The 11,785-nt window shown below is 53.5% G+C and overlaps 1 protein-coding gene across 1 annotated transcript in view; it reads right to left on the minus strand.

Annotated features, from left to right (window-relative positions):
- RAD26 (SWI2/SNF2-containing protein RAD26) overlaps positions 1–11,785 on the minus strand; it is a 14,335-nt gene extending 2,550 nt beyond the window's left edge. The window contains exons 1-16 of the mRNA XM_018781315.1: positions 8,993–11,785; positions 8,363–8,575; positions 7,487–7,576; positions 7,060–7,155; positions 6,410–6,556; positions 5,746–5,892; positions 4,894–5,156; positions 4,419–4,683; positions 3,889–4,002; positions 3,028–3,204; positions 2,658–2,737; positions 2,137–2,395; positions 1,565–1,640; positions 1,076–1,137; positions 585–764; positions 36–245 (exon numbers count right to left, since the gene is read on the minus strand). Coding sequence (XP_018637150.1) covers positions 36–245; positions 585–764; positions 1,076–1,137; positions 1,565–1,640; positions 2,137–2,395; positions 2,658–2,737; positions 3,028–3,204; positions 3,889–4,002; positions 4,419–4,683; positions 4,894–5,156; positions 5,746–5,892; positions 6,410–6,556; positions 7,060–7,155; positions 7,487–7,576; positions 8,363–8,575; positions 8,993–11,173 — 4,560 coding nt within the window. The 5' untranslated portion in view covers positions 11,174–11,785. The remainder of the gene's footprint in view (positions 1–35; positions 246–584; positions 765–1,075; positions 1,138–1,564; positions 1,641–2,136; positions 2,396–2,657; positions 2,738–3,027; positions 3,205–3,888; positions 4,003–4,418; positions 4,684–4,893; positions 5,157–5,745; positions 5,893–6,409; positions 6,557–7,059; positions 7,156–7,486; positions 7,577–8,362; positions 8,576–8,992) is intronic.

The following is an 11,785-nucleotide window of genomic DNA, read 5'->3' on the forward strand; positions in this document are numbered from 1 at the left end:
TTTTCTTGATTGACGTTTGGCGGCGTTCGATGTACCTCTCCAGTGGTGACAGCAAAGTCGCTTTCTGGCCGCGAGAGAAAAAAGTGAAGAATTTCCTCAGCCAGTTTCTTCTCCTCAAATGTGAGGGAGACAGTTTCGTCTCTCTCTCCGGTTCTGGCTCCTTCTCTACTTTTGCTTCCTCGGTCGTCTCGGTCTTGCGAAAGTGACGCGGCCCGGCTGTCGAGCGAAGGCTCTCTGGATGCTCTCTGGAAGAAGCAGAAATCCATCAAAACTGAATCTTGACACTCGCGACGCTCGTCGAACGGACAGTGCAGCGAAACCGGATCCTCACCTCTGCGTTTTCTCCTCTCTGACTTTCTTCATCGTCTTGGCCTTCTCTCTCGATTCTCTCTCTCTCCCCTTCTTTCCTGTCTCATCTCGCTTTCTCTCTCTTCTCTCTCTCTCCCCTTCTTTCCTGTGTCATCTCGCTTTCTCTCTCGATTCTCTCGCTCTCCACGAGCGAACAATGTTCTTCCTTTTCTGCTCTCGTGTGCTTCCCGTCCGCCCTGCCTCGGCCTCGGCCTCTCTCTCGCATTTCCTCTCACCAACGAACGCTGAAGCTTCCGCAGGCCAGCGAGAATGGACGCAGCAACACCGGAGGACGGAGAAGAGAGGGAGCAGAGAGACGCAGAAGTCGAGGAAGAAGCAGATCGTGAAGCGTTCGATCGTCTGGCCGCTGCGGCGGGAATGCCAGCGCGTCCGCATTTCCCCGTCCACGTTGGAACCTGGGGAAAAGGAGCCACCGGGTGAGAGAAGACAAGTGAAGCTGAAGAACACTGAAGGACGCCAGAAAATCAAAAGGCGAAGTGGGCAAAACAGGAAGGTCCGACGAAGGCGCGGCGAGCGACGAGTCGCTGAAACGAGCGACACTGGAAGGAAAGAAACGCATCAAGCGAAGGCGTCCAGAGAAAGCGGGAAACCAGGAACAGACATGCAAGAGGAACGAAGCGACGGCACCACGGGGAGCTCCGAAGATCGAACGGGGAAGCCTTCGTTTCCACGTCGCGTTGCTCCTGCCTTTTTTCCTTGCACGTACGTCGATGCCGTGAGACATGCGCTCCAGCTGCGAGTTGCGCAGCGCCTGCATCGCCGCCTTCGCTGAAGGAGAAGAACAGAAGGAAGGAAAGGCGAGGCGAGACGTAGGAAACACAGCGCGTCGTGACAAGAGAGAGGAAGAGACGCACAGGAGAACGGAAAGACGAGAGCGAGAGAGAGAGAGAGAGGACCTGGTACAGACCAGCGCGAGGCCGCGAGACGCAGGCATGAGAAAAGCGCAGAGTTTGCGGGCGAAGGAGTAGACGATGGAGAGACGGCAACTCGAGATCGAAGACGATACCTCCACGCGTGTATGTCACATGAAGGCAGAACCGGAGAGAGCGCAGGGATTGGCAACAGGCGTGCAGCGACGCGAGAGGCGAGCGGGGGGCAAGCGACCAGAAAGAAAACGGACGGTAGACGAGAGCTGGTTCTTCAGGAGTGCAAGAGGAAGGAAAAGTGATAACGACAGCAGAGACGCCGCGCTTACCAATGTCGCGACTCTGGCGATCGACGATGGAAGCGTCCAGAAGAGGTCGTTCTAAGTCGTCTTGCGTCAGGGATGTCTGCGAACGATACCAGGAAAAAGCCAGCAAAGTGGAGCAGCGCCACAAAGGCAAGCAAGGACATGAGGAAGAGAAACAGGCCGCGAGATCGACAGTGCAAATGGCAGCTGGTGATGGCAGGACTGCACACACTGGGACAGCGACGGAGGTCAGCCTGGACAAGAAAAGAGAAGAACGAGGGTGATCTCTCGGAACTGACGCGAAAACGTCCGACCATCCTTCCCTGTGACTGAATGTACGCAGGGAGTCAGAGAGCTACCAGGCAGACGTCCAGCTCGAGTGGATGTCCAGGCACGATAGAAGGCATCACGATTGGAGATCGGCGAAGGCAACAATCCATTCTCACCGCCCCCTGGACTGCTTCCAGCAGCCGCCCATGGCGAGCTGTGGCTCTGCCAACTTTCAAGAGAGCAAGCAAAGTGGAACAGAGGCGACGACAGAAGAACAGAAACGAAAACCTCTTTGAGCAGGCGATTCACCGGACCGCGGAATCTACCTTGATGCCTTGAGCGTCGAGCAACGTCTTCAAAATGAGGTTGTTTTCACGAGCCAGCTCTTCGCCCAGGTTGCCGTCGGTGCCGGCCTCGGCTGCTGCGCGCTGGAAGGCCTGCCAGGTCTCGTCCTCCACCTCCGGCTGGTCACCCCACACTTTCCTCGTGCCTGTCTCCACTGTCTCCTCGCTCCGACCGCCCTTGAAGGCCTTCTCCGCAGCTCGCCGCTCCCACCGGATCCCGCCGCGCAGCCAGTCGCGATACCTGGCAAGCGTGGAAAGAAGGCGTCGGAGGAGGGCAGGGCATCAGGTTCGTGAAAAAAGAAGAAGAAGAAGAAGGAAAAGAAGCAGAAGACAGAGAAGGACAAGAAGAAGACAGAGAAGGAAAAGAAGAAGACAGAGAAGGAAAAGAAGAAGAAGAGAGGGAGGGAGGTGAGATGAGAGAGAAGAACGTTGACACAGCAGCGAAAGGAGGGTGAAAGGAGGCGACGAGGAAAGAAGAGACGGAACGTCCGCTCATCGCTTACTTCGAAGACACGCAGGCACCGACGCCTGGCGCAGAGCTCGCGGAGTATCCTGGCGGAGGTGGAGGCGGCTCCAGCATTTCCTGCGACGCACCGAGACAGAGACCGACGGACTTTGATACTTGTCAAAGCAGACCCACCATGAAACTAGAGAAGAGACAGAAGGCATGAGAAGTTCCCTACGCCGCCGCAGACCATCGCAAACCGACGAAAAAGAGCGTAGCGTAGCAGACAAACTGTCTCGATCAACAGAAGAGGACTTGTTTCCGTGGGTGCTTTCTCACTCTGTTTCTCTCTGTTCCCCCTGCAGTGTCTAGGCAGCCATACTTTCCCCCGATTGCGCTGCTCGTCGCTTTCTCCTCCGCCTTTATACCTGCAGGTCATTGCGCTTGAAAAACTTTCGCTGCCGCGGGTCCTGCAGGACCTTCTGACTCAAGAAGAACTTGAAGACTTGTCGGTGGTACACTTTCTCTTCCACGCTCCCCGAGGTCAGCAGCCGGTAAATGCAGACGTCTTTGCTCTGGCCAATTCGCCAGCTGCGCTCTCGAGCCTGTGCAGCCGCGGAGACGCAGGAGCGCGGAAGTCCGCGAGAAGGCAAAGCCAACGTGAAGAGATCCAGCAGCCGAAGAAGGCGGAGCACACAGACACAGCAGCCAGAGGACGGTGAGCAGAAAGAGACGCACGACTGGGTGGAGAGACAGGAAACAGGAAACACCAGACAGAAGAAGAAGAAGAAGGCAAAGCGACAGACATCCGACAAAATAACGACACGAGGGCCTTTGTCGGGGGGAACTAACTCGATTCTTTAACGAATCAACTAGGCACTGCAACGAGGAGAAAGGCGAAAACGAAACGCAAAAAACGCGCCTGACGCGACCCTGAAGCATGGCTTCCCTCCACCTCTCTTCCAAACGCGTCTACTCAAAAACTCTCGAAACCTCCAGATGTTTTTATTTGACTCGGCTTCACCACTTCACGCCTACATATACATACATATATATAAATATATTTATATATATTTATATTTATATTTAAATATATATTTATATATTTATGCATGTATATACATATTTGTATGCATGTGAGCGACCCTTCAAAGGGAGATGAAAATGCACATGTAGACGGGTGTCTTTGAAGCTTGTTTTCTGAGAGGACGGGTGGTTCTCTGTGAAGCATCGACGGAGTGTTGCGTTTTTGAAAGATCGAAAAGAGGCGTTTCTCAGAAGGTTCTTGCCTGCATGTCAGTCATCGGATTCCAATCTGGGTCGAAAATCACAACTCGATCTGCTGCGGTGAGATTGAGGCCGACGCCGCCGACGCGCGTCGTGAGAAGCAGCGCAAAGATGGACTGTAGAGAAAAAACCAGGCGTCGAATTGTCCGAGAGAAGAGTCGAGCGGAAACTCTCTTCATGAACCCGAAGGCATCTGTGTTCTTCACCGACTTCGTACGCACAGACTCGAGCACATGTCGACGTATATGCGAGCGCATGCACATGATTATACGTGAGCAAGTGGATTTATGAATTCACGACTGCATGCACGTCGCACTGCATGCGTGTATCCGACCGAGTCTATGCAGGCGCTGAAGACGATACGCATCTCCACCGTCAATCTGCCTCCATGCGGAAAACGTCTCGCAGGGTACAGAATGTCTTTGAGCGTTGTGGACGGCCGCCACAAGGCGTCGGCCTATAGGCGGGCGCGCCAACGCCTCTGAACTCTGGTGTGGACAGGCGCAAACGAACAAGGTGAAGGAAGCTGTACCGAGTCTCTTTGGAAGCTGTCCACTATTGCATGTCGACTGGCGACCGGAACTCCGCCGTCCAAGCGCAAAAACGAGAATCCTTTTTTTCCGCCGAGTGTCGAAGAAGGCGCCGAGGAAGAAGACGAAGGCACTGAGGGGTCGCAGGTTTCGAGGAAACGCTGGAGAATGTCGAGCATTTGAACTGTTTGAGCAAAGAGGAGAACGCGCCGGCCCTCGGCCTTCCAGACGCGAAGGACTTCTCGCAAGACGATCAGTTTTCCAGACCTGAAAATTCCCCGAAACAGCATCGAAAACGGTTTGGCGAGCTCTGTGTGCTCTTCGCTTCCCCTTCGCGGTGAAGCGCTTCCGTCCATCAGCATCTGCACAACCTGCTGCAGTCTTCTTCTCGCTTCCTCGTCTTCCCTCTATCCTCCACGTCTCTCTCTCTCGGTGTTTGCTCATGCCTCCGGGGATGTTGCTCGCGCGCGTCCTCACCTCTCTGGATTTCCGTAGTCCTCGGGGCGGACCTCGTTGTGGACCAGAAGCAGGTCAGGGTGATTGGCAATTTTTCTCAGCACGGACAGAGTGAAGAGCATGCGGCATCTGTCGCGTTTCTCCAGCGTCTCTTCAGAAGCCTCAAAGGGAGAGGAAAACGCATCGTTTGGGTGATAGTGGTGTCGAGAAAAGCGCGCCTTCTGTACGGCGAGAAAGTCCACGTACAGGGCGTACTGCTCCGCAGTCATGTTGCACAAGAGTACCTGCAGAGGGAGGCGAACAGGTAAAAACGAAGGCGCAAACCTCGAAACTCACGCCACCGTGAGGCCAGCACACTCTCGCATGCAGAGCGCGGCTACAGGATGGCCTTGAGTAGCAATCGCATGGCAAGAAAAACAGTCTGGGTCCCCGGACTTTGAAGCTGAGGAAATCCATGACCCAAGGCCATCGACAACTCAAAACGAGAGTCCTTTACAAAGGTGGAGAGCATGCCCCACTCGTACAAAAAACGGTGCAGATACGCAGTCCCCTGACATACATCTATCAATATATATATATATATATATCAATATATATATATATATATATATATCTGAGTATGTATGTAGGTATCCATGCATGCATGCACGTAGACGTACGTATGCCGACACACATGTTTGTGCTTCTCTGCATACATGTATATATAAATACATCTTCACGTTCGCATGGATCACCACAGAGATACCCAATCGCATATCTGTATATGTAGATAGATAGACTGATATGCATCTGTGCGCATTTGCGAAGGAATGTGACTTTTGTCTCAGCTGCGTTTTAGAACATCCGTCGTCTTCGAACTTCACTGCGCTGTACCTCTTCAGCTTTGTTTGGGAGACGCAGAAATTCTTGCATTTCTTTCTTGGATCGTCTAAGAATCAGAGGCAGTGCAACTTTACGCAGAAGACACGCACAGCGGTACGCGGCCTCCACGCTCTCCCGGGAAGCGTTTGCGTACCCTCCCTGGAGAGAGGAAAAACGCGATGAAGACAAAAGGCAAAGAGCAGGAGCAGATGAAACAGGACAAGTCATGAAGCGAAAACGAAAAGCACAGAAACGCAAGGGGCCCCGCGAAGAGACTAGGAAGAGAAAACAGAAAGAACAGGACACACAGTGGAACGAGAACGAGAATCAGAGGAGACGGAAAGGAAAACGCGACCCTGTGTGTGTACAGACAGGACGTCTGCGAGCTCTTTCGAACCGAGATCCACACACGCAACAGACGAAATCACCCGGATCAACTGTTGAGTCGCTTTTTCGCCTTCACTTTCCTGTTACTCCTTCCTTATCTCTTCGCCTTCTCTCTTTGCTCTTTGGACAACCGTTTCTTCGCTGCTCCGTTCTCCGTTTCTCTTTCCAGTCTCCATCACGTCCGTCTGCTTCCCTCCTCTCTCTCGTTCTCCCCTTCTTCTCGCCTTTCACCGACTCCCCTGCCTTCGCCGCGTCCTTCTCCTCGCGTATCAGCCTCCACAGTTCTTACCATTGTGATCGGTTCTGCAATTTGCTCGAGGAAGACAGGCAGTGTGCCGAGGCGCCCAGGCGCAGCGAAATCCAGAAGCGACCAGAATTCCTGCAAGTTGTTCTGAATCGGCGTCGCGGAGAGAATCAAACGATGCGGAGTCGGCAGCTGGAAGACCCAACGCAGAGGAAAAGTGGAACAAACGAGCTGAACGGGGAGGGACGCCAACTGCAAGCACCCGCAGATGGTGAAGGGCACACTTGCTCACGGTGCCTCCACACACAGCTGATTTGCGATACACACAAATGCCTGCATGCGTACTTTCTATTGAGGCATGTGAATGGAGAGAGAGCACGCTGGACCTAAAGACGAACAGAGAGATAGAGAAACAGATGTCGCAACCAGGCAGTGTGTCAATCTCCTATCCCGGACAGACAGATGGCACATGTGTGTATGTGACAGATCTGAGCGAAAGCTTAGAGAGAGACACAGGGCGGGAGAAAGCATGCGCATGCGCGAAGCATTTCGTTACTGTATCTATAGATATGCAATGGTGTAGAGAAAGTAGAAGCTCTTGCGGCCCTCTAAAATGGTCGGTTCGGCATGGAGACATGACGAGTTCGCATCAGTGAAAGTTCTTTTTCCCTGTTTGAAGGACGGGAGCAACCGACTTGTTTAACGGCGAGGGTAATTGCCGCATGCGGATTCCGTATTTTCTGTCCTTCATCCAAAATGGCCATCTTCCAGACGTATCGCAGGAGAAGTCGCTGCGAAGAGAGAACATCGAAACCGAGGATGAATCGCGACCTGGATGTCACTCTCTCCTGCTTTGCAATTCCTCGACAGCGCTTACATCCTCAGTCCATTTAACAGCGAGAGAGGACGCCCCACCCGGCGTTCGTAAAGTCAACGTACGCACGCAACGCGATTGCATTCGTACAGCAGAAGAAACGCATTGTGGAAAAGGAAGATCAAGAGTCACCTTACAGATCTGCTGACTTCAAGCACTGGCAAGAGACCTGTTGACACAGCACGAATGCCTGCGGAAGAGCAGATGATGAAGCGATCAGAAAGTCACACAAAAGAGCGAACGCTCACGAGATGCATTCGAAACGTCTCGTAAGTTGTCAGAAGAATGCCGTTGCTCTCCTCAGCTGCCCGCGCTGCTTCTTCCAGACGATCAATACTCTGCAGGCAGAGACAACGCATGCACTCGCGTTGATGCAGGAAGACGCCGAGGGAAGCTCAACTAGGCCTGGCACATGGCCATCCACCTCTTGACGAGAGAGGGAGACGCAAGACGGCCATTAACGCCGGACAAACGGTAGACTACAAGTACAAAACAGAGTGTCTACCTCCTCCTCCACAAATGTACCCCTGCTCATTCGTAACCACACATTCTTTCATATATATATATATATATATATATACATATATATACATATACATATATACATTATATACGTACATAAATACATAAACATAGGCATATTTGGATGGACAGATCCCGCTTGCACATATGAATGAGGCAACGAGAACCCAAATTTCAGTTCTTTGATCATACTTGCTGTGGAAGCTTGATAGCGTTTTCAAACGCGCAATTACAACGGAGATGCATGTGCGTGTGTATATGCGTACAACGGGAGCTCGCAGATACTGGAACGGTACCTCGAATCCGTAGCGCAGGCAACTCGACGCCCCGCGCTCACCAGGGAGCGTCCAGGACTCTCAAGAAGCCATCACACGGCTCAAATACATATATATATATATATATATATATATATGTAATGAACAAATACATACATATATATATGTAATGAACAGCACGTAGACAGTATATGCATGTACATCGATAAACACACAATTCGAGAGTTGTGTGTGGTGTTGGAAACAGGCGGGTCTGTCAATGGTGGCAACTTGGTTTGCGTCGTTCTAGATCTGAACGCATCCCGTAGTCTTCGGTTCTGAGCTCGCCTTTTGGTGGAAGACGCAGACGCGCAGTGGTGGGTACCAAAGATGAAACTCCTTCGCCCACTGGTGGAGAACCGTTGCCGGACAAACAACGAGAACTCCTCCGTCTCCCCCTTTTTTTCGCAAGAGCCGAGAAGATCCAGCAGCAGCCGCGCCGCGCGGCATCGACGACATCGCAGCTCGGGCGACTGCTTGACGCTGGAACTCCCACAAGTCCTGAAAATCGGAAGAGTCCGCAAGGTCAGAAGCCACTGGCGGCCCAATTTGAGACATCGCCACCTTGAACATCTAAACCGAGAGACGCGCCTCGACCCCAAGAAGGTCTCGCAAAAGTTCAGAACCGTAGAACGTTCACAGAGGCAATGTCGACGCGGACACAGCAACGGAGAGACGACGCACGATACAGACGTCGTGGGGAAGCCGCAAACAGACTCAACGGCAGTCTCGTCACTGGCGGAGTGCCACCGCGAACTCGGCGTAGTCTGCGACTTCGTCATTCCTTATGAATGTGTCGAGCAGCTTCTGCGGTGTTGTTGTGACCCCCCGGTTCAGTGCACTGAGAGTCAAGGGGGATCCAGCGTCGTCGGAAACGTAGGCTCCGTTTTCCGTGGGGGCTTCCGCGAGGTTTCTCACCTGCAAGACGCCAGAGTGGTGCAGAGCAGCCAGAAAGGCGACAGCCTGGATCGTTTTGCCGAGACCCATCTCGTCCCCGACAATTCCGCCCACACCTTGCTTGAGCAGTTGCCACAGCCAGCGAACCCCTGTCTGCTGGTGCGGATACAGGTTCTCCCAGATGAATTTCGGCACTCTGAGGAAGGTCTGGGGAGACTCGGAAGAGGCTTCTCCGCGGCCTTCGTCTCCCTCACCCTGCTCTCTCCTCTCGTCCGCCTCGGCAGAAACAAGGACCTCTTCGCCGAAGGCTGAGTCGCTGCTTTGTCGCGCGTTCTTTTCGAACAGAGTCACGCGACGACGATACACTGTAAGAGACGAGTCGTCCACCGACGTTTTGTCCAGACGTCCAGAGGAAGCCTGAGAAGGCGGTGTGTGACTCGGTAGTCGCTGGCGAGGCGGGTCGCAAAGACGCGCCTCCGACGGAGACCGGGAGGCGACGGTGTCCCCTCGCGCTGACCGTGATGACTTGCATTCGCCGTCAGAAGACACAGAAGAAGCGGAAGAAGGCATCTCTTCGGGGCTGTACGCCGATTCTTCTTCAGATGAGAGATCAGGCGAAGTTGTCCTCTGTCTCCTGGAAGTGTCATTTGTGCCTGCTTCTTTCCTCGCTTTTCGGACGTCGAGATGTCTCTTCACGGCGCCATCCCCGGTAGCAGGTGAGACATGGCGGGAACGGCTTGGAGGTACGCTACGGACTGCAGCTTCGCTACTAGGGGAGAGCTCAGAAATCTTTCCTCGTTTCCTTTTCAGATCAGCACGACCAGTGGGCGGGAGTGACGGCGTTTCACTCGCCTGTAGATCGGCGCGACTTTTCTTACCCCCTCGATACTGCTTTGTTCTCTGCATCTCCGGCGTCCAGCACTCATCCTCCTCAAGTTCCTCTTCATCTCCATCTTCTTCATCTTCTTCGTCGTCTTCGCCTCTGAGAAACACCATTCGCTCCTTTTCGCGTCCTACTCCATGGAGCCCTCCCTCGTCAGGTCGCTCGGGGGACGGAAAGCGATGCAGCGCCCCTGGGTGTTCCCTGTCTTTCTCTTGTTCGTCTTCCTCGGGTGCTCTACAGCTCTGTTGGTCTTCGTGTCGTGATGCTTCACGGAATCGGCCTTCCGAGCCGGAATCTTGTGTTGTCAGTCGCAGTGCGTCTGCCGCGCGAGTTTGCCGAGCAGAAAATTCGTGTTTCCGCGAAAACGCCTGCTCGGCATTTGTCGCTCCGCCTCTCTCCCGTGTCTCCTTTTCTCCGACAGCTGGATCCAGCCGAGAGGCGAATCCTCTTACGAGCGCATCGAAGCCAGTGCCGCTGTGATCTTCCACCCCATAGCCTGGAGAACGTGTGGCGCTCTGTCCCTCCGTTCCCCCTTTCTCGTCTCCGAAAAACGCCTGCTTCTCGGAAGGCCGGAGGCCTCCCGAAGGCGGTTGTCGGACCGAAGGCGCTTTAGACCGACCGGCTGCCTCTTGACAAGACGGCAGGGCTGTCGAGGAACTAGAGGAGGAGGAGGACGCCGACGATCGATGTCTCTGTCTCTGCTTCTTCAGCGTTTCTTCCTGTTGCTGAAGTTCCTCTTGAACGCGTTCTTCTACTGCTGAGGCAGAAACCGCACGTACGCCTAAGCGCTGCAGAAAAGACGAGGAGAGAGACGAGTCGAGTCCACTTCCAGCCTCGTTAGCGAGAGACTCAAGTGCGCTGCATGGTGCACCAAGAGAACAGTTGTTCCTGTCTTTCGACAAATCGGACCCCGCAGGATCTTTAGCCTGTGGAAAGACATCTTCACCAAGAGTAGAAAGCCTCAGGGCGCCGCCTTCTCGGCCTCCACTGCTGCCGTCCACAGCATGGATATTTGCATTCTGGCACTCCTCCGAATTCGGAGACGGCCCTGAATAGCTGTCATGTTGTTTTGAAAAGCCTCCGACAACACACGATGCGTGCGAACTCGACGCATCGCCGCCCAGGTCGGGACCATCTTGTGGGCTTGACCATGTGCTTGGAAAACGACGCTCACTGCTGAGACCTGAGAGACTGGCTGCCTCAGCAGAACCTCGGTCGGCCTCCCTACTTTCGTGTACTGCATCGACGGCTGAAGTGGTTCTTCCAGAGTCGAGCGAGTCACTTTGTTTGCTGGCGCTCGTGTCATTTGCTGGTGCCATTTGCGACTCTAGCGGGAGAAACACGACGTGCAAGATAAGTTTTTCTTACGCGGAAAACAATAATCGGCACGCGAGACCGGAGTGGACGGCGCCACAGGGCACAAGGACGCATGAAGAACAACAGGGGAAAAACCAGCAAAAGCGTCATTTGACGGTTGTGACACTGAGACAGCTGTTGCCTTTGCCTGTCGGGCAATCTGAGTAGCTAAACAGTAACCGTCATTGGGATGGATGTACACCGGGAGCGTTTGACAGATGCTGCAGAAACCTGCCGGATAGCGGCCTCCCTGGTTCGAGACGTAAACAGGGTGCATCAGCTCTCCTTTTGGAAGGAAAAGAGTCAGTCACACTACGTGTATGCGGCTGGCAGAATGGAAATGTGGTTCAGTGGTTCTTAGAAGAAAATCGGCTTCTGAACGACGAGAAATCCAAGAGAACAGACGCGCTTGGATGGACGTCCTGGGTGACGCTGCCTTTGGAAGACATTTTCGGGAATAAATGAAACGCACTGAGTACACAAAGAAATAGGCGAACCACTGTGACGAGCTGCATCCTATTCATTTACTACAGAAATGGAGATTTCGCTTCAAAGTCGCAGACAAGAAGGACTCG

The sequence above is a fragment of the Toxoplasma gondii genome, chromosome VIIb (assembly GCF_000006565.2).
Source record: "Toxoplasma gondii ME49 chromosome VIIb, whole genome shotgun sequence".
Lineage (NCBI taxonomy): Eukaryota > Apicomplexa > Conoidasida > Eucoccidiorida > Sarcocystidae > Toxoplasma > Toxoplasma gondii.